This window comes from Dipodomys merriami, unplaced genomic scaffold (genome assembly GCF_024711535.1).
Source record: "Dipodomys merriami isolate MVZ:Mamm:240054 unplaced genomic scaffold, mDipMer1.0.p SCAF_5, whole genome shotgun sequence".
NCBI classification, from domain to species: domain Eukaryota; kingdom Metazoa; phylum Chordata; class Mammalia; order Rodentia; family Heteromyidae; genus Dipodomys; species Dipodomys merriami.
The window spans coordinates 78,352,841-78,379,066 of NW_027206068.1; the positions used below are offsets into that span (position 1 = coordinate 78,352,841).

Sequence of the window (26,226 nt, forward strand, 5' to 3'; positions counted from 1 at the left end):
CTCAACTCCTGTGATAGGTACAATGATGTAGTCCTCACTTCCTGTGACATGTAAAATGACATAGTCCTCACTTCCTGTGACATGTACAGGACATGATACTCACTTCCTGTGATGTGTACAAGGACAGGATTCTCACTTCTTGTGACTTGTACAATGAGTTGCCTTCCCTTCTTGCGAGCTGGTTGTGCTAACATTCCTACTAGCAATGTATAAGATTTGTTTTTTCCTCTGCAGTATTTATTTGTTCTTGTATTCTTACTGATAGCCATTCTAACTGGTTACAATAGAATATCAAAGTAGTCTTTATTTGCGTTTTCCAGATGAGTAACAAATGATCAGTATCTTTTCATGTATTTGCTGGTACATCTTTTATCAGTAAAGTATCAGTCTGGATCACTTGTCCACTTAATGCTTGTATTACTTATTCTTTTGGTGTTCAACTTTTTAAATTTTTTTTATTGTGAAAATACTGTACAGAGGAGTTACAATTACATGGGCAAGATAACGAGTACATTTCTTACCAAGCATTGTAGCCTCCTCCTTTGTTTCCCCTTCCCATCCCTTCCCATCCTCCACCCGCACCCCCTCCCAACTTTTTAAATTTTTTTATACATTCCTGATGTTCATAGTGATCAGATGTGTAGCTGGCAAAGATTTTCTCCCATTCTGTAGTCTGTACCTACATTCTGGTCATTTCTTTCCTTTGCTGTGAGGGAGCTTTTTAATTTGATGCTTTCTCAGTTGTCAGTTATTGCTCTTATCTCTCAACTCTTCAAGTACAGCACGTGGATATGTACAGAGTCAAGAGATCTCAAAGGATATAAAGGAAAAGAAGACCTCTCACTTCCTAGAGGCATGAAACAGACCAATGGGCAGAGGGATTGGTAGGTAGGTAGGTAAGTAGGTAGGTAGGAAGATAGATAGATGATACGTAGATAAATAGGTAGATAGATAGAAGGTATCGTCACGTACATAATTAAATACACATGCTCCTTTTGCACCAAAGGTAATAAAGCACATATGCTATTCTATCTTTCGTTTCTTCACTTAAAATCAGGGAGGCCTCCTCATAGAGGTCCGTGTCTTAGCTCAAGATGCTAAAAGACTGAGTTGGCAAAAGCAACAGAAACCCCAAGGTCACCGTGCCAGAATGCAGCTCTCCTTCTAAGGCTTTGTCCCTGGGCGTTAGGGCCCCAGCGCTCTGTGCGCTATAGGGCCTCTGTGTGGGCACCCAGGAGAGTCTGGGCACACCTCTCTTCCTCTCGGAAGGCCATGGGTTCTGTGAAGCTGGGCCCCACTCTGTGGGATGACCCAGCCCTACTCCTCTCCACAGTCCTCTCTTGGGGTGGGGGGGCGGGGTCAACTTGGCCCACGGCAGTGACACGAAGATCCTCTGTTCTCAGCAGCGCACCAGACTTTGCTGCACACACCGATTGCCAGTTTGCTCCAAAACTGTTAAGCACACGGGATTCTTTCCATTTGGAATTTTACTGCTACATTTCCTTTCATTACACTGTGGTAAGAAGAATGTCCCCGTGCGAGTCCCACTTTTGCAAACTTCCTTGTAGCCTGGCATTTTATCTTTAGAAAACAGGTTCTGCAATTGTAATGACTGCTTTGTTTTGTTGTACTTCATGCTAGCGCTGATCGAACGATACGCTCTCCGTGGAAGCCGTCATCTGCTTACGTTGCTCGCCTCTGATTAAATCTGTCCTCTCAGAATATCCCATGGGAATGCTATCCTCTGGGTTTGTGGCTGTGGCAGAAGCATTCGCTGCGACCTTGCGTACCTAAAATTAGCTCGGTGGTATTCTCTTTCTCTGCTTCTGTAAAAATGGCCTCAGATTGAGCTCCACCCTGACTTGCGGTGCTGCAAACCCCGTCCGGAAGTCCGGAAGTCGGTGGGGATGGCTGTCCTCCGGCTGGAAGGTTCTGGCTGGATCTCCTGCTTCAGGCCGGCTTCTGTAGGGACGCCAGGACCACGGACGGGAGCAGTCACACGTGGAGAGACTCCACGTGCCTCGGCCTTCATCCACGAAGGCCCCGCCTGTGACGCCCGGGGACCCAGTGCCACCCCTGCCAGATTGTACCGGGCATGGAGGTTCCAGGGAGCCCCTGGCCTGCTACGCGGTGGCAGGACACAGACCCAGAACACCCCGGACACGTTCGCCTCGCTCTGGGGAAAGGCCAGGCCGACTGGACACCGCAGTGTCTCTGGATCCTAGAGCGAACAGTCACGCTCACACGACCCACCAGGCACTGCTCAGCCTTGGACCATGTTTTTAGAGTGAATGACTGAGCTCTCCCTGTCTGGGACGTTTTGATTGGGATTGTTAATTAGCACATATTAGTTGTATGTGGGGATTTCCTTCTGACCTTTCCGTACCGTCATACCGTCATACAGTTCACCCCCCAAACCCCGCCTGCCTTCTACCCCTTCCCCTCCCCCCTCCCCCACCACAATCACCTCAGTGGGTTTCAACGCTCTGTTTTTATTTGTAAACACTTTCCCCAGTGTTCACCGACTCCACCCTCTAAATATATGTAGTGGATCTTGGGGCTTAAAACTCAGGGCCTGGGCGCTGTCCCTGGGCCCTTTTTGTGCTTAAGGCCGGTGCTCCACCACTTGGAGCCACAATTATATTCTTAATTATATTTTTAACTTATTTCACCATAATGTGTGATTTTTCTGTTCAGAGCGAGCATGGAAGATGCAATAGATCTTTTCTTTTCTTGTCACTTCATTTTGTTCATTTCTTTCTGATCTAGTCTGTGTTCCTTACAGTGTTTAAAATCCTCTTTCTGAGCTTTCTATCCTGCCCAAGATGGTTTTTTTTGTTGTTGTTGTTGTTGTTCTTCTTGATTATCTTCTAAAATCCAACAATCTACCGTTGATGTTACCTACCACTCTGCGTTTCATGAGCTTTTATCTTGTTTAACGGAGGTTAGTTACTTCCCTGAATTTAAAATTCTAGGATGAGATGTTTGGTCAGAATACTTGCTTGCCTTGGAAGTTTTTCCCCTAATAAAAGCTGTGAAGTGCACTTTCTTTTTAAGAAGTCTTTCAAGCATTTGTACACAGGAGTTGCGATTTAGCAGCTTATGAACACGATGTGTTTTGGTCAGTGTAGCACCCCCCACCTCTCCCAGCCCCCCCTCCTAACCCACCCTCTCCTCACGCCCCCACCTCTCCCAGCCCCCCTCCTAACCCACCCTCTCCTCACTATTCTGAATTTTGTGGGGTACACACTGAGTGTTTGACTCCGTCTCCCTTCTTGCTCCTATTCACCCGTCTACCCGCACTTTCTTTCTATTATTATGGGCCTTTCACATCATAATTGTCACGGGAACAAGAAGGCTCTCCCTCTGTGCCACAGAGAACAAAGTCTGGGGCCGATTTCTAAGCAGGCGGGCGAGGTCCTTCTGCCTGGCGTGGCCGGGTGAGTCAAGTCACGTGACTGGGCTCTGACCGCTATGGTGTCTCTCCTCTGGGCGTCTCTGGCACCCTGGTTTTCCCCTGGGAGGAGGTCGGCTTGCTGTAACATCTCTCATTTTATCTGTCTTCCCTGCGACTTGAGACTATGACAGGCAGCACCCAGGAACACCTGCTCCTGGTCCAATCATCTCCCTCCCTCCTCCTCCAAACAAATGGCGCTGGTTCTCCCTGGGGATGGGTGGGTCCCTGCGGAGGACGGTGTCTGCGCGCGTCTGCAGCTGTGGCGTCCTTCCCGCCAGCCAGCACCTCCTGACCTCCTCTCTCCTTGGCAGCTTTCCCTCAGAGATTGTGTTTCAGGCTTACAGATGTCTCCTGATTTTGTTGTAAAGACAGCATTTGCATTTTTTATTCTCATTTTGTTCTTGCTGCTTTGGGGTGATTTTCAGCAGGAGGAGACGGAAAATGCCATCTTTACATAGTTAATTCTAAAATGGGATCTCTCGATAAATCTGAATAAATTTTAGAATGCGCTAGCGCTCGGGTAGCAGGACTGGCAGGGGTCTGAACAGCGATTCGGAATGACAATAAGCCCAGCAGGGCCTGCACGGCAGCAGACAGACCAGCTGCCCGCGGTGAGGAACCGGGGGGCTCCTCTCGGGGCGCTGGTACCCAGGGAACAGCCATCAACCCCCTCGGCTCTGTCAAGATCGAGGACAGCCACTCGGGCTTAAAATGTGTGTTGATGATCCTACCCTGGAGGTCAGCCCAAGGACAAGAGGCCGGGCACCCACGGACTCGTGAGGTGGTTCACCCCGGCCACGGCCAGGGCCGAGGCCCAGGGCCACACACGGGCTGAGAGCAGGTGTCTGCACTTCCAGTCTTCCTTTGCTTTTTGTGTTCTTTACATTTAGTGGAGCCATTTCTGGGAACAAATCATAGTCTCTGTCTGCATCCTTGGAGTAAGTAAAGAAAAATACTTCCTAGCTGGGCGCCGGTGGCTCACACCTGTAATCCTAGCTAAGATCTGAGGGTTTCAGTTCAAAGACAGTCTGGACAGACTGTAAGACGCACTGTGAGACTCTTATCTCCAATTAAGCACTCAAAAAACAGAAGTGGTGCTGTGGCTCAAGTGGTAGAGCACTAGCCTTGAGCACAAAGAGGCTCAGGGACAGCACCCAGGCCCTGGGTTCAAGCTCCACAGCCGACAAAATATAAAAATGAAAAATACTTTCTGCTTTATTTAGACCACAATCAGGCCAAGTAGAAAGGCTGAAGAGAAGAGAGTCAACATACATTTCAGGGATCAATGTAAAATCCAAAGCTGTCTGCTTCCTGCACATGTACATGTGTGTGAACATGCATCCCTATGCACGTATGTTTGCATGTCCATGATATACTCATATCTACACATGGCATGCATGCACATGCCTGTGTGCATGAGCATGTCTGTGTGTGATGCATGTGTGGGCCCGTGTGGGCCTGTCGGATGTATGCAAGTTCCTGTGTGTGTGTGTCAGTGTCTGTGTGCATGAGGAAGAGGATGAAGGAAACCACTTGTCTTCTGTGCATCTAGTGACCCTCTCTGACCAGATTCCCCAATGTCATATGCTTAGCAGGGCTCACATGACCCAAATCCACCTTCTGTGCAGGGGTGCGGCGGCCAGGTGGAGGGGCACAGCTGGAGGGGCACGGCCGGCCGGGTGCAGGGGCACGGCCGGCGGGTTGGAGAAGCATGGCTAGCCGGGTGGAGGCAGGGCTGCCGTGGGTGGGGCGGCAGCCTCAGGTCTGAGGAGGAGGAGGAGGAATAGGAGGAGGAGGGGGAAGAGGAGGAGGAGGGGGAAGAGGAGGAGGAGGGGGAAGAGGAGGAGGAGGAGGAGGAATAGGAGGAGGAGGGGGAAGAGGAGGAGGAGGAGGAGGAATAGGAGGAGGAGGGGGAAGAGGAGGAGGAGGAGGAAGAGGAGGAGGAGGAATAGGAGGAGGAGGGGGAAGAGGAGGAGGAGGGGGAAGAGGAGGAGGAGGGGGAAGAGGAGGAGGAGGAGGAGGAGGAGGAGGAGGAGGAATAGGAGGAGGAGGGAGAAGAGGAGGAGGAGGAGGAGGAGGAGGAGGAGGAGGAGGAGGAATAGGAGGAGGAGGGGGAAGAGGAGGAGGAGGAGGAGGAGGAATAGGAGGAGGAGGGGGAGGAGGAGAAGGAGGAGGAGGAGGAGGAAAGCCGCAGCCTGGCGCCACACTCAGGACTCTGCAGAGGTCATGACCCACGCGGCCCCCTCGGTCACGGAGGCCAGCGCCCACGGAGAGGCTGGTGACGCAGCCGCCTGCCCCCAGGCCGAGCAAGGAGGCCTGATGCTCGTGGAGCCTCATTAACTGTGGGAAATGTGCAATCCATTCCCTGAGACTTCAGATTTCCAAATGGCTCAGTAATGAACTTCCTGTTCCAGATAAAACGTCCAGTGCGGGGATTCCCCAGGCGCTCCACCCGCCCGCACCTAGTGTCGGGAGAAGCCGCACGAGGCAGCCGGGCAGTGGCGAGCGGAGCTCCCGGGCAGCCTGAAGGAGACACGGCCACGTGGGCCAGAGAGTCTCTGCCCCGCAGCCACAGGCCAGGGCCGGGCCCTGCGTGGGTGGCCGGGCCGCAGGCAGGACGGCGAGACTGCGCTGCCCACGCCAGCACCTCAGGCTTTCCACGCCGAGGGCCCCGGCTTTCCCGAATTCAGAACCACTGTTTCATTGCTCGTCTGCCAGAGGCCACATTCTGTGGAGCCGATCCGTGACAGGCCAGCCCCGAGGACCAGGCCTGGGGCTGACTTCCTCCCCCGGGAGCTGGTGGCCGGCCGGGGCGGGTGCGGGCGGCTGCGGGGGCGCCTTCCACGGCCACTCCAGGGCTCTTCCCGAACCACATTCCAAAGCGCACACGCGTCCTTTCTGTTCACTCCCATAGGGAGAACCGTGGCTTTTGTTAACTCCCCAAACACCACCTTTAATTGCGTCTGGGATTTCAGGTACCACGTTTTCCCATCCCACAGCAGCCTGCGCTCACGTCGAACCGTTGCATTTTCCGCATAAATTATTTGAGGCCAGGCGTATTTCACTTGGGTTGATTCAAGAAATTACAAGTGTCCTAATGCTTTAGTGACAGAAGCTGACATATCAAAGGATCCGTAGGAACATAAACAAAAAATAAATCACCATCTGCCGCCCCTCCCCAGAACCAAATTCCTCATCTTACAAAGCCCATGTAATCCTTTCGTTCTCAAATAAATACCAGCGCATCACTGTTACTCCACATAAGCTAGCATAAATCTCACAACAACGAGCATGTTTAATGTGCTTTTTAATAGCCCTGCTCAAAGGGCCCCTGCCTGACACCGCAGCGGAGCCCGAGCTGAGGGGATTACAGATTGTCAGCACTCTCAATCGGTGGCAATCACAGCACAAAAGGTCTACCTGAAAACCTCCACAGGAAGCTGTGCGCTGTATTTTCCTGCCTTGTAAAAGGAGAATTAAAAAAAAAAACAGCTATTAAATTAATTGGCTCTAAAAGCATGTAACAGTTATCTAATCTATTAATTTTTCGTTTAATATTAACCCTGCTGTCTGCTATGACATGCTCTGACCCGGCTTGAAGGGAGGTGAGTGGGTGGGGGAAGGAGACGACGGAATTCTTTCCCTTTGACCTTGCATTCGAAGACTGTGTTTGCTCTTAGGCAGGTATTGACTTTCCACGAGGCTGACCTCGTTGAGCCTGATGTAGCATGTTCCTCTGTAAATTTTAAAGGACTGCAGGTTCAAGAGGCAGCTTTTAACTCTCAGACACTTGAAACAGCTAAGGTGATAGCATCGCTCTTCAAAGGAGGAGAAGCATTAGCGACTACGGGAAGGCCCGCCCGGACCGCCCGGTGGGAGGGTGCCCAGGGGTCCCCAGGTCTTTGTTTTCTGTGCTCTTTTTTGGTTCATCACTGAACTTCCCGGAAGAATCCTGCGGTGTGCCTGTGTCTGAGCAGGTGTGAGAAGCGGCATGGCTCGCCCATCTGGAGGCGGCCCGGACGTGGCGCGGCCTGCGCTGCTGCGCCTTTGCTGCCCGCCGCGGCTGTTGGAGCGAGGCCCACCCACCTCTCAGGCTGGTCTCTACATTGCATTGTCTTGAGCTTACGGTAGGATAAAGGAAGTGGAGGACTTTCATGAGAAGGAACTAGTGAGTGGCTTTACCAAGTAATTTTCTGGCTCTCCTTGAAAATGTTCTGCCGGGAGCCGTAGCACTGTGGCGTTCGGCTGAGGCCGCAGTGCAGTGTGGCCGTGGCTTCGGAGGGGAAAGGGCAGAGCCCGCCTGTCCTGGGGGGAACGAAGCCCTGCCTGCCCTTTGCAAGGGGCGTTCGGGCGCGGCCAGCACAGCCGAGAGCCCAGGCCGTCTCTAGATTCCCCACCAGGCCTTTCTCCATGGAGACAAGTGTGGCCTGAAATACTCTAACCTGTCACCTGCTAACCAAGATTCCTACAGACACACAGAACGCCAGGGGCCAAACCCAGAGGCTGTCCACTGCACAGCGGCCATCTCTAGCCAGACCCCAGACATGAGGAAAGTGGGGCTCCGAGACAGAGCCCTCCACACCCTGTCCCGGGCAGAACATAGTGGGCATGGGGAGCCCGTGTGCCCAGGACACGGGACACGGGGGCCGCGGGGACCCGCGTGACGGAAACGGGACACGGGGCCGCGGGGAGCCTGCATGCCCGGGACACGGGACACGGGGCCGCGGGGAGCCCACGTGCCCGGGACACAGGACACGGGGAGCCCACATGCCCGGGACACGGGACACGGGGGCCACAGGGAGCCCGTGTGCCCGGGACACGGGACCCGGGGGCCGCGGGGAGCCCGCGTGACGGAAACGGGACACGGGGCCGCGGGGACCCGCGTGCCCAGCCACAGGTGTGCTTCCGTGTGCTCTGGATGCCCCGCCCGTGGCCAAGCACCCTGAAGCATGTTATTACGTCGGAGCTGTCATCGCCAGCCACATGTGGCGGTGTCTGTCGGCAGCGTGTCTGGTTCTGATCACCAGGACTGCAGACAGGACTGCAGGCCATCGGTGCCGAAAGCCTGAAACCCTCTGCTCCCGCTCCGGCCCCGCGTCCTGAGCCCCGCGCGCTGTACAGCTCCTGTGTGTGGGCGTGTGGCCTGGACCCTGCGCGCCCCGACTCTGACAGAAGACCCCTTTGGAAGGTCAGAACCTTCCAGTTCTTCACCCCCCGCCCCCCCCCCCCCGCCTTACTCGGGTAATCTTTCCAGTCTGTTCCGGTGAGGAGGAGAAAGAGCGGACAGCGGCGGCGGCCACTCCAGCCGCGTCCCACCCCGGCCCCGCGGCGGGCCTCCCTCCCTCCCTCCCTCCCTCCCTCTGTTTATATTTTGTCTGGCATCCGGCTTTAGATCGTGTGGAAATACCTGACACTATGGACCGAGATTAGGACGTGTGCCCAGGGGACCCTGCCCCAGGAGAGCCGGCTAATGCTCACACGAACCCACGCTACACCGTCCTTCTTATGTACTCATGCCTGACACTGGCCTTTAATAACGAGGAGAAATGCCGGGCCTTCTGCTAAGTGCTTTACACGGACCACACATTACATTCCCATAGTTGAGATAAGGAAACACTCCAGCCCAGCGGGCAGAATGACGTCGTCGCGTGACTGAAACTCCGGGCCTGGGCTCGGAGGCAGCATCACCCACGAGCAAGCGAGGCAGCCCCGAGGCGGAGACGCTGTGCTTGCTGGGCAGCTGCGACGCGCAGGGAACTCGGCGGCTGGCGCGGCCGCAGGGCCTCATGTGGCCGGCTGGGGCACTGCAGGGCACACACTGCAGAACCCAGGGCTGTCCGTGGCCAGCTCACCCGTGCCGGGCACAGGGCGCTCTTGCCCTCCTAAAACGAGAAGGCCTCGGCTCTGCCTCCGAGCCCGCAATCCACGGGGCCAGTGTGAGCCCTGGAGCCTTCTCGTGATGTTTCATAGCCCCCCCACCCCGCCCCCGGCAGCCGGTCCGCCCAGCGAGGCCAGCACCGCTTCAGAGGCAGGGAAAGAGCAGCAGGGCCCTGGCCTGACCTGGAAGTGAGGCCTGTGGCCTCCTCAGGTCCTGGGAAGGTTGAAGTGAATGAGTTCGAATCCCCCTCTCAGCTCCAATACTTGCTGTTGGTGGTACAAAGCTGAAACCTCGCTGCTTCTTTCCATCTGCTGGTAGGAATTCTTTTTCTCCAGAAGTTTAAGCCATCTGACTGGCCCAGGCTATCTTCTGGCCCTTACTGGGTGCCAAGCAGAGCAGAGAGGTCCATGATGTGTCAGATCACCTTGCCTGGAGCCTTGCCCGGAAGCCAGCACACTTGCGTGGTCGGCAAGTGTGTCCGCATCTCTACAGAGCATCTAGATGACAGGTGACATCAGAGCCTCCGCGCTGATAAATTCTCACCCCTCTGCAGAAGGCCAGTCCTTACCTCTCAGTTGAAGTTCATTACATGGCTACAGGTGCAGCTGGCAAAGACCTCTGCCAGGCAGAGAACACCTGACCGGCCCCTAGCCAGGTGGTCCTGGACACACCGGCGATGTACCCAGGCCTGGGCCTGCCATGGGGCTGCAGAGCCCTCCGGCCCTCCAGCCTGCCAGGCCAGGTCCATTTCCCTTATGAGTTTGGGTGCTGTGGTCTCAGCGGGTGTTGACTACAATGACACTGGATGATATTTCTTAGATGCTGAAACCAGATGGGCTTCTGTGAAATCAAGCTTGTTTGGAGCTCACGATGACGTATCAATTGGCAATAGAAAATGCACAATGTCCTGCATAATCCTCATTTTGTCTGGGCCAAATTAAAAGAGGAATAGAAGGCTGAGGTCTGTGCTTCTCAAATTCTTCTGATAGACTGAATAGCAGTGTACTTCAGAGATAAGGGCCAGGGTTTCCAGAAGACCTGGGGATTGAGAAGTATGCCTGGAATTCGGAATGTCTATAGTGGGTATGGAACGTGTGTCATTCTCAGGCAGGAGTCCTTTGCGGTAGAATTGTCTTTTCCTCCATGCAGGATGCCATGTGACCACGGCAGCCCCCTGGGAAAAGACATCCTGTCATCCTGCTTGTTGCGACTCTGCACGTGGCAGGTAACTCAGCTGTGATGCAGACAGCACAAACACTGTTGTAATTTTTCACAAGCCAAATCACACACTCCATTTTGTTCTCTAGCTGAGCTGCAAAAGGGGACCCCACCCATTGGCTCTTGGCCAGGGATCCATCCAGCTTCTTTTCCCAGAGCAGAGCCTCCCTGCAGCCTTAGCTGCCCCTCCCCAGGGATCTGACACCAGTGGGCTGGGCAGCGCAGGCACAAAAGCAAACCCATTGTACCTGGAGAGGACACACAGAAGCTCGGGAAACAGCCCGAGAGAGTGAAAGGTAGCGGCCCTAGATGCTGAAAACTTCCACGAGAACTTAAGTGTTTCCACAGTGCTGAAAGTCAGTCAGATTTGTGAACAGTGAGGGGAGAGCAGGAGCAGAGCTGGCCTGGAGATACGCTCTCGTCAGACAGAAAAGCAAGGGCGAAATTGGCCAATGGGGGACCTGGGAACCCCCAGGCATGTCCCTGTGAGCTGGCGTGCGTTCATGGAGGCTGCGTAAGGCTTCCCCTGACCCTGTTGTCCTGCCCAGAGGAAGCTCTGGGCTCTGCTCCACCAGGTCACATGAAATGCAATTAGGGGCACTGATAGAAGGGGGAGCCAAGGACATTAAAACTGCATTGTGAAGCTGAGGAGGAGCCACCTGTGCCGAAAGGAAGCCGAAGTTTCCTGAAGACAACACAGGAGGCAGAAGATAGCACTCATTACATGAAACAAAGATACACCTAGGGCCTGGCCCAGCCAAGCATGCATTTGAGACATGTGTGTGCTTTTGGGGCTCTTCTTACCTGGGGCTACCACTCTCCATGGTGACCAAGGAGCAAATTCAGGGGTAGCTGAATTTACACGAAAATGTCTTCTTTGTGTTCACTGTCCTCTCAGTGGATCCTGGGGTTTTCAGTGATGGATGAAGCTACTATCTGAGAAAGCTCAGATCTCAAAAAGTATTACATACTCTGTGCTCCTTCAAACTCATGGTGCCTACCACTAGTCTAGTTTAACAGAGTGTATCTGTTGGATACATAGTTTAAAGCATATGTTTCCTTTGCAACACCATGATTTAATTTGACATAATTTGTTTCCTTTAAACCCCTATATATGTATGGAGACTGAAAGACATATTGCTGAATGACCAGTGGGTCATTGAAAAGATTAGAAGGGAAATTCAAGCATTCAAGGACTTTAATAAAAATGAACACACAAAATATCAGCTCTTCTAGGACACAGCAAAGGCAGTACTCAGAGGAAAATTTATAGTTCTGAGTGCCTATATCAATAAATTGGAGAAATCTGAAATTGACACTTTAATGATACACCTCAAGCTCCTTGGAAAGCAGGAATAATCTAAACCCCAAACCAGTAGACAAAAACAAATAATAAAAACTAAACTAGAAACAAGGAAATTAGAGACTAAAAATCACATAAAGAATCAACAAAACAAAGAGATAGTTCTTTGAAAAAATTAACAAAATTGACAGACCCTTAACAAATCTGACTAAAAAAGAACACACTCAAATAAATAAAATTAAAGAGGAAAATGGGACCATCATCACAGAAACAAGCAAGACTTAGAATATTATAAGGGAATACTTTGCAAACCTTTATGCCAACAAATTGGAGAATCTGGAAGAAATGGAAGCATTTCTAGAGAATACTGATATACCCAAACTCAACCAAGAAGACCTAAACCAACTAAATAGACCCATGAGAAGTAATAAAATTGCGATTGCAATAGTAGACCTTCCACCTAAGATCTGACAGATTTGCAGCTGAATTATATAAGGCCTTCAAAGAAGAACTCACTCCAATACTCCTTAAACTCTTCAATGAAATTGAAAGGGAAAGAACACTACCAAACTCATTCTATGAGGCCAGCATAATACTCAGCCAAAAACCAGATAGGGACCCATCAAAGGAAGAGAACTATAGACCCATCTCTTTAATGAACAACGATGCAAATTTTCTTAATAAAATTCTAGCCAACCAAATTCAACAACTAACAAAAAAATTCATACACTATGATCCAACAAGATTCATTCCAGGGATGCAAAGCTAGTTCAATATACTTAAGTCAATTAATGTACTTCAACACATCAACAGGAAAGAACCACAGGAGCATCTCAATAGATGCAGAAAAAGCATTTGACAAGATTCAACACTCCTTTATGATATAAGTTCTGGAGAAGAATCCATGGAATATTCCTCAATATTATAAAGGCTGTCTAAGACAAATCAAAAGCCAACATTATAATTAATGGTGAAATTTTAAAATCATATCTTCTAAAATCAGGAATGAGACAAGGATGTCTACTCTCTCCACTCCTCGTCAATATGGTACTGGAATTCCTAGCTAGAGCAATAAGGCAAGAGATAAACATAAAGAGGATCCAAATAGGGAAAGAAGAAGCAAAACTCTCCCTCTTTGCAGATGACATGATCCTATATTTAAAGAATCCCACAGACTCCTCTCCCAAGTTATTTGAGCTAACCTAAAACTTTAGCAAAGTGTCAAGAGATAAAATCAAGCCACAAAAAATCAGTAGCTTTTCTGTATTCCAACAAAGAAAAAATCGAGACTGAAATCAGGAAAGTAACAACTCCACTTGTAATAGCCTCAGAAATAATTCTAGGATTTAACCAAAGATGTGAAGGTCCTCTACTATAAAAACTTTAAAAATCTGAAAAAATAAAAGAGATTTAAGGAAATGTAAAACCCTTCCATGCTCTTAGTTTGGAAGGATTAACATCTTGAAAATGGAGACACTGCTCAAGCTATTTACCAAGTCAATGCAATACCTAGAAAAAATCCCAATAATATTCTTTGATAATATAGAGAAAGCAATCCAAAAATTCATGTGGAATAATAAAAGACCCTAAATAGCAAAAACAATCCTCAGCAGGAAGAACAGTGGTAGAAGAATATCAGTACAAAACTCCAAACTCTATTACAAAGCCATAGTAATAAAAAAAAAACAACTTGGTACTGGAACAAGAACAGGCTAGAGGACCAATGGCACAGAATAGAAGACCCAGAAATGAACCCACAGACCTTTGGCCACCTAATATTTGAAAAGGGAGCATTTCTACCAACAGTGTAGTCAAATTTTGGCCACATCCCTACCACCACCTGTTATTGTTGGTTTTCTTGATAATGGTCATTCTAACTGGGGTGAGGTGGAATCTCAATGTTGTTTTGATTGGCATTTCTTTTATGGCCAGAAATGTTGAACATGTCTTCATGAGTCTATTAACCATTCTTACTACTTTTCTAAGAAGTATCTTTTTAAGCGGTTAGCACATTTATTAATTGGGTTGTTGTTTCTTTGAGGGTTTTGGGGGGGCATTAATTTTTTGAGCTCTAAGTATACTTTAGATATGAGGTCTGTGTCTGAAAATTGCCTCCCATTCTGTGGGAGCCAAACTAAAAAAAAAAGTTGGAAGAAAGACAGCCTTTTCAACAAATGATGCTAGCAAAATTGTCTTATACACATGTAGAAAACTGAAGTTAGAGCCTTATATGATAGAATCAATTCAAAACGGTTCAAAGAGCTCAATTTAAGACCAGATATCATGAAAATATTGCAGGAAGGGGTAGGGGAAACACTAGAGTTTATAGGTACAGGTTGGAACTTCCTAAGATCCAGAATCACAACAAATCAGAAAAAGAATAGATAAATGGGACTGCTTCAAACAGAAACTCTTCTATTTCTATGTGCCAAAGGACATAGCTGGCAGAATGAGAGGCAATTTTCAGACACAGACCTCATATCTAAAGTATACTTAGAGCTCAAAAAATTAATGCCCCCCAAAACCCTCAAAGAAACAACAATCCAATTAATAAATGTGCTAACCGCTTAAAGAGATACTTCTTAGAAAAGTAGTAAGAATGGTTAATAGACTCATGAAGACATGTTCAACATTTCTGGCCATAAAAGAAATGCCAATCAAAACAACATTGAGATTCCACCTCACCCCAGTTAGAATGACCATTATCAAGAAAACCAACAATAACAGGTGGTGGTAGGGATGTGGCCAAAATTTGACTACACTGTTGGTAGAAATGTAAATTGTTCAACCACTCTGGAATCAGTATAGAGGTTCCTCAAAAGACTAACATAGACCTTTCCTGTGACCCAGCAATCCCACTCCTGAGCATTTATCCAATAGACCACAAACAAGGCCACACTAAAGCCACCAGCACAACCATGTTCAGTGCAGTATTGTTTACCATAGCCAAGAGATGGGCAGCAAATACACAGAGGTCAGTTGGCGGCTCCTGTACCAACGCAGGGCAGGATGCTTCACAGGGAAGGTGCTGTGCTGCCACCAGCCTGATTTCAGCACAGCTGTGGTGGACAGCTCCACACTCAGGCCCGCAGCCCATGGCCAGTGTGCAGGCGCTGCTCTGTTTCTGCCTCAGGGCATTCGCCCAGGTGGTGTTCTGTCTGCACAGCGCTCCTGGGGGAATGGCAGCGCTGGTGTCCTGCAGACAGTGCTCCACACTGGAGGACAGAGATCCTGCGGCAGGTCACGCCTGACCTCGCGGGAAGACCCCAAGATCCCATCACTGTCTGGGGGCTGAGCCCCACTGGTCCCGCCTGAGATCCCGTCACTGTCTGGGGGCTGAGCCCCACTGGTCCCGCCCAGATGCCCTCCTCCTCCTGCCCCGCTCAGGCACAGCTGGCCGCTCACTCTCCCCTGCCTGCTCCATTCTAGATTCCGGAGTTGGGGCTGGGAAGGTAGCTCAGTGGTAGAGTGCTTGCCTTGCATGCCTGAGGCCCTGGGTTCGATTCCTCAGCACCACATAAGCAAAAAGAAAAAACCCGGAAGTGGCGCTGTGGCTCAAGTGGTAGAGTGCTCGCCTTGAGCTGAAGAGCTGAGGGACAGCGCCCAGGCCCAGAGTTCAGGCCCCACGACCGGACCCAAAAACAAAAAATTAGATTCCGGAGTCACCTCCTCGAGGAGCTCTGCTCGCGCCCCTCTTCTCACAGACATCATCTCACAGTCCTTCACAGCCTCAAATCCTGGCGGTGGGGAAAGCGCGGGGCCATCTATCCGAAGCGGTGTGTGAGCATACACTTTAACAAAATGAACGATCAGAATCTCAAACAGGTCTTGTTGGGTGTAGACACTCGAGGGGGCGGTAAAGGGGGACGGACAGGGTGCAGGAGGGAAAACGTACTTTATGTGCATGTGTGTGTGAAAAGGAACACCAGAAACACACGACAGCTAACACAAGGAAAGGAACATGAACCAAAGTCATGACGGAGTTGTAATATCCACTTGGTACCAGAAAATCAGCTAATCTCGCTGATATTAAGAGAGAAAAGGAAGGGGCTGCTCTGCACCCCTTCTCCCTGAGGCAGTGTTTGGGGGTCGTGAGGGGTGCGGGGGACACGCTGGCCCTCCGAGGCGTGTCAGGCGGCGTCCGCTCGCTCTGCGGCCGCAGTGACACCTCTGGAGCTGCTCTTAACGATCAGTGCGAAGCTGCGGACCCTGCTCCGAGTCCTGAGTCTGGAATTGAGCAGAGGCAGCAACGCTCACCCACAGCTCTGCTAAAGCGGCCATGCGCCCCAACGGACTATACCTGGGCGGAGGAATAGTTAACCCTTGGGGAAAAGCCGAAGGCGTATTTGTTGGGCAAAAAAAAAAAAAAAAAAAGGCAATTTCCCAAACATCTGGGCGATGTTGGGGGCGGGAGGAGGCAGACAGAGGAGAGGGGAGGTGGGAGGGAAAGGCCAGAAAATCTGACCACAAGGAGCTGAATGTGATCGTGTCTTTTGTAGAAAGTTTCCCACAGTAGCCAGGCAGCCACCACATCAGAGTTCAGGATGGTCCTTCTAGAAGCAGCCAGGTGCTGAGGGTCTGAATGGAAGCAGGTGGAACGGTGGGGGTGGGGGGAGGGCAGGGGACGGGAAAGGGAAGGAACCGGGTCAGCTGCATGGTGGCAACTGCTGAGGCTCCCACGCGTCTGCCGGGGCATGAACACTGCAGCCGCGTGAGTCTGCGTGGCCGCCGCCCCTGCATGGCCCACACCCAAGCGCAGGCCAGGCCGCCGTCCACAGAAAGTGGCAGGCAGCAGTGGAGCCTTCACGGCAGGTTACTCTTCCGACCATATTTGCATAGAGTGTAAGTATTCAAATCCCGATGGGATGTGCTGAAAGAGCACGTGCAGCAGCAGCTGCAAAGAACCCAGAGACCAGAGACAGTGCAGGGCGGCAGGAAGGGCGAGAGAGCCAGGAGGAAGCTGCGGGGGGGGGGGGTGGAGGAGAGGGAGGAGGAAGCCATGGGGGGGGAGGAGGAAGCTGCGGAGGGGGAGAGGAGAGGGAGGAGGAAGCTGCGGAGGGGGAGAGGAGAGGGAGGAGGAAGCTGCGGAGGGGGAGAGGAGAGGGAGGAGGAAGCCACGGGGGGGGAGAGGGAGGAGGAAGCCACGGGGGTGGGGGAGAGAGAGGAGGAAGCCATGGGGGGGGAGGAGAGGGAGGAGGAGGCTGGGGGGGGAGAGGGAGGAGGAAGCCACGGTGGGGGGGGGAGAGGGAGGAGGAAGCCACGGTGGGGGGGGGAGAGGGAGGAGGAAGCCACGGTGGGGGGGGGAGAGGGAGGAGGAAGCCAGGGGGGAGAGGGAGGAGGAAGCTGCAGGGGGGAGGAGAGGAGCGCGAGGAGGAAGCAGGAGCAGGTGATCTGCAGGAAGCCGCTGCCTGGCCTGTCAGAGGAATGAAGCCAGGCGCAGGCCTGGCCAGCGGGGAAGGGCGGGCGCCGCCCAGCACACCCTGGCCACCCCCAGTGCTGGGAAGGCCGAGAGCGCTAAGACAGGTCACCAATGGCCGGAACCAGAGACCCAGCTGCCAGGCGCATTCACGCTGCCAGGACTGGCACCGGGGCGGAGGGGGGGACAGAGCGGGGCTGCCCCGGCCATCTCCACTGTCGGGGACAAGTAGCTCCGACTTCACGCCACACGTTCATGCGAAAGCCTCGGAGTCCGTCCTTCCTGGTGGCTTTGATGAGTGACAGAGAGTCTGAACAGACAGATCCACACACAGCGGATCCGAATAGACAGACAGATCCACACACAGCGGATCCGAATAGACAGACAGATCCACACACAGCGGATCCTAATAGACAGACAGAGCCACACACAGCGGATCCTAATAGACAGACAGATCCACACACAGCGGATCTGAATAGACAGACAGAGCCACACACAGCGGAGCCGCTCTCCCACAGTGACTGGGAGGCCTGGGGGTGTCGCGGGAGCCACACACTGCCGTGACTCTGGGGACACAGGCAGTTGAGATAGAGCGGCAGCCTGGACCATTCGGTCTGACTAAAATCTTGCCTGCTGCAGCCCCAGGCCTGTGCGATGCTATTATAGACACTCAGGGTGCGACCCAACAGGAACATGAGATGACAGGGAATTGGAGTGATAGCGAAGAGCTTCGCCCAGAGCACACGCTGGGCACGCCGGGCACAGAGCACACGCAGGGCACAGAGCACACGCTGGGCAGGCTGCACGCCGGGCACAGAGCACACGCAGGGCACAGAGCACACGCTGGGCAGGCCGCACGCCGGGCACAGAGCACACGCAGGGCACACGCAGGGCACAGAGCACACGCAGGACACAGAGCGCACGCTGGGCAGGCCGCACGCCGGGCACAGAGCACACGCAGGGCACAGAGTGCACGCTGGGCAGGCCGCATGCCGGGCACAGAGCACACGCAGGGCACAGAGCACACGCAGGGCACAGAGCACACGCTGGGCACAGAGCACACACAGGGCACAGAGCACACGCAGGGCACAGAGCGCACGCTGGGCAGGCCGCACGCCGGGCACAGAGCGCACGCTGGGCACAGAGTGCACGCTGGGCAGGCCGCATGCCGGGCACAGAGAACACACCAGGCACAGAGCACACACCGGGCACAGAGCACACGCAGGGCACAGAGCACATGCAGGGCACAGAGAACACACCAGGCACAGAGCACACGCCGGGCACAGAGCACACGCCGGGCACAGAGCACACAGGGCACAGAGAATACACCAGGCACAGAGCACATGCAGGGCACAGAGCACACGCAGGGCACAGAGCACATGCAGGGCACAGAGAACACACCAGGCACAGAGCACACGCCGGGCACAGAGCACACGCAGGGCACAGAGAACACGCAGGGCACAGAGCACACACAGGGCACAGAGCACACGCCGGGCACAGAGCACACGCAGGGCACAGAGCACACGCAGGGCACAGAGCACACAGGGCACAGAGCACACAGGGCACAGAGCACACGCAGGGCACAGAGCACACGCAGGGCACACGCAGGGCACAGAGCACACACAGGGCACAGAGCACACACCGGGCACAGAGCACACGCAGGGCACAGAGCACACAGGGCACAGAGCACACGCAGGGCACAGAGCACACAGGGCACAGAGCACACGCAGGGCACAGAGCACACGGGGCACAGAGCACACGCAGGGCACAGAGCACACAGGGCACAGAGCACACGGGGCACAGAGCACACGCAGGGCACAGAGCACACGCAGGGCACAGAGCACACATGGCACAGAGCACACGCAGGGTACAGAGAACACGCAGGGCACAGAGCACACGCAGGGCACAGAGCACACGCAGGGCACAGAGCACACGCAGGGCACAGAGCGCATGCTGGGCACAGAGCACACGCAGGGCACAGAGCACACGCAGGGCACAGAGCACACGCAGGGCACAGAGCACACGCTGGGCAGGCCGGCACCGGCTGGGCACAGAATGCTCTAAAACCCAATAGCAAGTCTGAAAATCAAACTAAAAGTGTGTGACGTGAGTGGGTGAGATTGAGAAAGGAGACATACTGCACTTGTGCTGAGTTTTAAAGCAGGAGACCGCCAGGAGGGAGCGTGCCACTTTGTGGCATGGTAGCTCCTGGCAGAGAAAGTTCTGGGTGGGCTATCAGGTGTCCCTTGGAATAGCTTCTGCTTTGCATTCCCAAGTGCGGCCCAGCCCACCTCCGCCAGCCTCCACCAGCCTCCACCAGCCTCCACGCAGCCTCCACCAGCCTCCACGCAGCTGCAGCCTCCGCCAGCCTCCACGCAGCCTCCACCAGCCTCCACCAGCCTCCACCAGCCTCCACCAGCCTCCACGCAGCTGCAGCCTCCGCCAGCCTCCACGCAGCCTCCACCAGCCTCCACCAGCCTCCGCCAGCCTCCACGCAGCCTCCACCAGCCTCCACCAGCCTCCACCAGCCTCCACGCAGCCTCCGCGCAGCCTCCGCCAGCCTCCACCAGCCTCCACCAGCCTCCACGCAGCTGCAGCCTCCGCCAGCCTCCACCAGCCTCCGCCAGCCTCCACGCAGCTGCAGCCTCCGCCAGCCTCCACGCAGCCTCCACCAGCCTCCACCAGCCTCCACCAGCCTCCACCAGCCTCCACCAGCCTCCACGCAGCCTCCACCAGCCTCCACGCAGCCTCCGCCAGCCTCCGCCAGCCTCCACGCAGCCTCCGCCAGCCTCCACCAGCCTCCACGCAGCCTCCGCCAGCCTCCACCAGCCTCCACGCAGCCTCCGCCAGCCTCCACGCAGCCTCCACCAGCCTCCACGCAGCCTCCGCGCAGCCTCCGCCAGCCTCCACGCAGCCTCCGCGCAGCCTCCACCAGCCTCCACCAGCCTCCACCAGCCTCCGCCAGCCTCCACGCAGCCTCCACCAGCCTCCACCAGCCTCCGCCAGCCTCCACGCAGCCTCCACCAGCCTCCACCAGCCTCCGCCAGCCTCCACCAGCCTCCACGCAGCTGCAGCCTCCGCCAGCCTCCACGCAGCCTCCGCGCAGCCTCCACCAGCCTCCACCAGCCTCCACCAGCCTCCGCCAGCCTCCACGCAGCCTCCACCAGCCTCCACCAGCCTCCGCCAGCCTCCACGCAGCCTCCACCAGCCTCCACCAGCCTCCGCCAGCCTCCACCAGCCTCCACGCAGCTGCAGCCTCCGCCAGCCTCCACGCAGCCTCCACCAGCCTCCACGCAGCCTCCGCCAGCCTCCACGCAGCCTCCGCGCAGCCTCCACGCAGCCTCCACCAGCCTCCACCAGCCTCCGCCAGCCTCCACGCAGCCTCCACCAGCCTCCACCAGCCTCCGCCAGCCTCCACCAGCCTCCACGCAGCTGCAGCCTCCGCCAGCCTCCACGCAGCCTCCACCAGCCTCCACCAGCCTCCGCCAGCCTCCACGCAGCCTCCACCAGCCTCCACCAGCCTCCGCCAGCCTCCACCAGCCTCCACGCAGCTGCAGCCTCCGCCAGCCTCCACGCAGCCTCCACCAGCCTCCACCAGCCTCCGCCAGCCTCCACGCAGCCTCCACCAGCCTCCACCAGCCTCCGCCAGCCTCCACCAGCCTCCACGCAGCTGCAGCCTCCGCCAGCCTCCACGCAGCCTCCACCAGCCTCCACCAGCCTCCACCAGCCTCCGCCAGCCTCCACGCAGCCTCCACCAGCCTCCACCAGCCTCCACCAGCCTCCACGCAGCCTCCGCCAGCCTCCACGCAGCCTCCACCAGCCTCCACGCAGCCTCCACCAGCCTCCACGCAGCCTCCGCCAGCCTCCACCAGCCTCCGCCAGCCTCCACGCAGCCTCCGCCAGCCTCCACGCAGCCTCCGCCAGCCTCCACGCAGCCTCCACCAGCCTCCACCAGCCTCCACGCAGCCTCCGCCAGCCTCCACGCAGCCTCCGCCAGCCTCCACGCAGGGCAGGCTCGCTGCAGGCGCAGCACAGCCCCCGGCCTCCTGACCGCCAGACAGAGGGGCACACACCCCACAAGGCGCAGAACACGACAGAGCGCTGCTCAGCTGTCTGTCCGAATGCACATCCATTTCTATTTGTCAGAACAGAAGCTTTTGTGCAAACCTTCAGGGCACAGAGGTTGCTCAGCTAACATCCAGAGGACGGGTGTCCGCGGCCACCCTCCTCCACACCCCCTCTCAGGTCTGGACCCCAGACCGGCCCAGAGCCTCACTGAGGGGGAGAAGGAGGGAGCAGCGCACAGCCGGGGTGTGGGGAAACTGAGGACCACGCCCAGTCCCAAGCTCGAGCCGTGCAGCACACCCTGCCTTGGGTGTCAGAGCACGCGGCCTCTCCTCAGCCGGTGCGTGTGCACCTGCAAGGTGCCGGCGTGCCCAGCTCTACCTGGCGGCCGCTCTTCCCGAGGCCTTGAACTCTCAAGCTGTACTTCAGATCTGGAAGTAGGTGTTTGGAGTTCAGGGGATGAAGCTGTCTGGATGGAAACTTCTAAGGTCCTGGGTCCTGGCCACCTCCACTTCTTCCTGGAGCCAAATCCCAGCAGGAGCAACCGGAAGTGAGCGTCCGGGCGGCCTCGGGGAGTTCCCCATCCCCCACGCCTTCCTGGGACACGGCTGAGGGCGGGCGTGGACTTTGCCGCTCCTCGGTTTCACCCCGGGCCCCGCCATCCCTGCCACCGCGCCGCCAGCGCCCTCCTGCACCAGTCCAGGCGCGATGGCTCTCGTGGATACAGTTGTGCCACCGGGGCGTTGCACGTGCATCTTGCTCCCCAGTGGAGTGAGAAGATGCACCGGGGCCTGATTTCTGCCTGGCTCCCCAGCAAGACACACAGCAGGAGCTCGGCGAGCATTTGTTGATTAATGGGACTTAAGCCATGAAAGACAGCCCTCTTTGGGGAGCGCTATCCGTTAAGTGGGTCAATTAGCTTGTCTGCTCCCTCATGACTGATGGGATATTGTGAATTACTCACGTCTACAATCAGCAGATACAGGTACTCATCACTGGGAATAGCTTTCCACTATTTCAGACTACCAAAAATAGCTGTACAGTAAACCGTCATTATGCACAAGGCCGGGAAGAAGGGTGTTCTAATTAATTAAACATTCTGGTCAGTAATAAAGGACATATAGATGCAGGAGACCAGCCTTTACAAGGCGAGAATATCACGAGATATACTTAGCACTGAAATTACACCGCACACGATATAATTGCCTCTCTCAAAGATGATCTCGAAGGCTCGGGCTGGGATCCTGTGTGGCTTGGGAAAAGCTTCATCTTGTGGAAGAAAGTCAGACCCCTCTCCTGGGGCCCAGAAAGCCAGGGCGCCCCCTTTTACAGGTTCCAAGCTCCACGTTACTTACAATCACCGAAACCCTGTGTAATTACACTAACTTCCTGGTTATTTTAAACCTAGAAAAAGAACAAATAAAAGACTAATTCCTGGCTTTTAAAATAAATGAGAAGACAATCTGAAAGCAAATTTCTCCCCAGTCTGAATTCTCCCTGTCAGACTTTCGTTAACCTGTAGCCTCTCTCTTCTAATAGTTACTTTTGGTTACATGTGTTCACCAACCATTTCAACAGAAATTGAAGTGGATAAAATGGTTATTTTTTTTTTAGTATCTTTGTATGGCTTTTGTGCATTTTAAATGCATCTATTCAAAGACTCTGTAAAACAACAAGAAGATATCACCTATGGTTTCTAACACATTCTCGTTTGAGAAATCTAGGCTTCTTCCTGCATGTGTGCTCAGACGGCTTTGACCACAGTGAGTATTTTTCCAGGGTAAGGCTGCGGTGCAGCCCGCCTTTCTGTTTCCCTGCAGCGGGGTGTGTCAGAGCCGCGCTGAGGGTCGGGACGTCTGCACGGATGTGGGCTGTGGCAGAGCCCAGTCTCCTATATTTTTCAACATTGGGGAGACTGTAACCGAATAGAAGGCCTAAATACATGGTAGAAAGAAACATTGAACTTCCTAGTTAAGTATTTCTCAGAATGGAAAGAGCCCCGCCTGAGCAGCCCAGCAGGAACCGCTCGTGCATGCTAAGGGCATGCCCTCCCTGCAGCGGCTAGCTCGGGGCCAAGGCTCCGGTCAGCATCGCGCGATCATCCCGCTCCCACAGCTCCCACGGTCCCATCCGAGCAACCTGGCCGCTCAGGTTGTTATTCTAAAGCTTCAAGGAAAGTGTGTCAGCAAGGCCTTCCTATCTGTGGGCTAACTTACGCATGGGCAGCTGCGGCTCTGCGAGTCTGGCACTGCGGCCTGAGAACCAGGTAAGATGGCCGTGCTGTCCCCAGGGGCAGCGGGCTTCCTATCCCGACATCAAAGCCCCAGAGATGAAAGGGCAGGGCTACATTCACGTCATAAACACGTTTTACACGCTCGGACATTCCAAGAATCTTTCATTTCAGCAGGTGGAGAGACAATGGCAGAGGCGCCCAGGAGAAGCCCAGAGCCTCGCTGCGCGGCGGTTAACTTTTATATAGCTTTGATATAACACGGCAATCAAGCACTCGATGGGCAAGGACTTGCTTAGCTCTTTATAGGGTACACGTTGTTTACTAATCCTGCTTTACGGGAGAAATCCATCCTTATTCAGCACAGCTGCAAATAAAATTTTAAAGGCCCGATTTCTGCTGCGTAGAACACACTTCCCATGTCCTCCCCTCCACCGCAGGCTGGGTGCGGGTGAGCGAAGCGCGGCTGGGACCCCAGGCTGGTCTGGCCCACTTTACCCGGCAGACCCGGCCTGCAGCCCCCTTTCCAGTGCGCGGGGAGTGGCCGACCGCGGGCAGTCACGCCTCGGGCACCCGCGGGCTGGGGCCACGAACACATCACCGTACGTGCCATGCACCCGGTGAGAAAGATGGGCGGAGTTAGCCAGGAGTGAGCTGAGAGGTGTCTTCCAGGTACACCTAGAACCTTCCAAGAATGGGGAATTTACGAGCGTCCTGGCTGAGATAACCGAGGCTGGATGTGGTGTCCTCGGCCCATCCGTCTCCACTCACAGCTCACCGCAGACGGCTGTCTTAAGGAGTGAGGAAGGCTGCACCGGGACAGCGAACGAACAGCAGCGGCGTAGCGCAGTCATTTTGTTTGCATTCGGGTTCTTCTAGACTGGGCCGCGCACAAGCCTTCCTGAGAGGGTGCGGAATGTAGCTAGCGTTCGAGGAGGACCAGCACAGGACCGGTGGATTGTGGGAGGGGTGAGGAAAGAAACGAGCAAAAACAGACATCTTTGTAGTGAAAAGTGTCAACTAGCTGGTGCCGGTGGCTCACGCCTGTAATCCCAGCTGCTCAGGAGGCTGAGATCTGTGGGTTTCCGTTTGAAGCCAGCCTGGCAGGAAAGTCTGTAAAACCCTTACCTCCAATAAACTACCAACAGCCGGAAGTGGAGCTGTGGCTCAAGTGGTAGAGCACTGGACGTAAGCAAAAGCAGCCCAGAGGTGGTACCCAGGCCCTGAGTTCAAACCCCAGGACCGCACACACACACACAGGTGTCAACTCTCTCTGAACAACGCCGTTTCCTGCATCTTGCTGTGTTTGGCACTGTGTGGGCCCGTCACCTGCGCTGTCGGCCAACCAAGCCTGGCTGTGAGAATGCTCCTCAGGAGCTTGCCGCCCACTGTCGAACAAATGCCAGCTATCATTTCCATGAAAAAAGCATTCATCTCAACAAACCACCTCCTCGCAGCAGCTGGGTTTTGTTCTGACTTTTAACAGGAAAGAAGGCTACGGGTCACCTCACCGTGGGGCAGAGCTCCGGGCCCCGCCTCACCCTGCCAGATCTGTGCCAGCGGAGGGCGGGAGCTGCCGGCCTTGGCCAGAGGAAGGGTGCAGACCCCACATGGCCACGCTCCGCCCGCCTCGGTGCCCGCCGCACCCCTGCGAGGCAACCCACGGCCCGCGGGCCTTCCTCCAGCTTTTGCATGAATTTGAGAGGCCGGAAAGATGCTTCCAAAAATGCCTCTGGGTCCAGGGAGCCTGCAGCGAGGCCCTCACGCCATTTCTTGCGTGTCCCCAATGCGCAGTGAATACTCACAGTGGGTGCTGTCAGCACGCGGGACTCATGGGGGAGGGAGAGACCAGGCCCGCCCCGGAGCCCAGCTGGCCTGGAGCCTCAGCATCCGGCCAGCGCAGGCAGGTCCGGGCCTCAGCATCCGGCCAGCGCGGGCAGGTCCAGGCCTCAGCCCGGGCCTCAGTATCCGACCAGTGCAGGCAGGTCCAGGCCTCGGTATCTGGCCAGCGCGGGCCGGTCCGGGCCTCAGCATCCGGCCAGTGCGGGCCGGTCCGGGCCTCAGCATCCGGCCAGCGCGGGCCGGTCTGGGCCCCTGCGCTCACAGGGCTGGTCATCCAGGGCAGGTTCCGACACCACCGCCCAGTCTAGAGGAGGAAGCAACAGGCGACAGAGTCCACTCCAGCTGGGCCGGGGCGTCCCCCCTCCCCCGTCCCCGTCTCACCTCCGTGCCCGGTTTCATTATTACTGTTGCCGGTGCTGCCCTGCCGCCCCTCAGTGGCCACACGCCAGGCCCCGCCCTCGAGCTCAGTCTTCCCGCATTGGACCGTCATGCAACAGCAGCAGATACACTCACGGAGAGGATGTTGCGGGGCCATTTCTTGGTGTGTGTGCATGCGCACACGTGTGTTTACAACTGCTGCATCGAGTTTTCATTTCATAAGAAACTCGTCTTCTGACAGGTGCGGGACTGCATGCCAACGTTCCCTGTGTCCCCTGGGCCGTTGCTGTGGCCCCTCTGGTGCGGAGGCTTTGTGGCTCACGCTGCGCTATGGGATGCTTCTCTGTTAATGGCGCTGCTTTCGTGGCTCCTGTGTGCTCTGAGAGTCTTCTCCCCAGGGTCTCGGGTTCTTTTCGTGTCAGCAGTGTAAGGATTATGG

At 55.0% G+C, this 26,226-nt stretch overlaps 1 protein-coding gene across 1 annotated transcript; it reads left to right on the forward strand.

The window, feature by feature from the left end:
• Positions 1-8,154: 8,154 nt before the first annotated feature.
• LOC138810234 (uncharacterized) lies at positions 8,155-21,322 on the forward strand. Its single transcript, XM_069997391.1, has 2 exons — positions 8,155-8,354; positions 19,549-21,322. Exons 1-2 carry the CDS (start codon positions 8,155-8,157, stop codon positions 21,320-21,322), a joined length of 1,974 nt encoding a protein of 657 aa, XP_069853492.1.
• Positions 21,323-26,226: the final 4,904 nt, after the last annotated feature.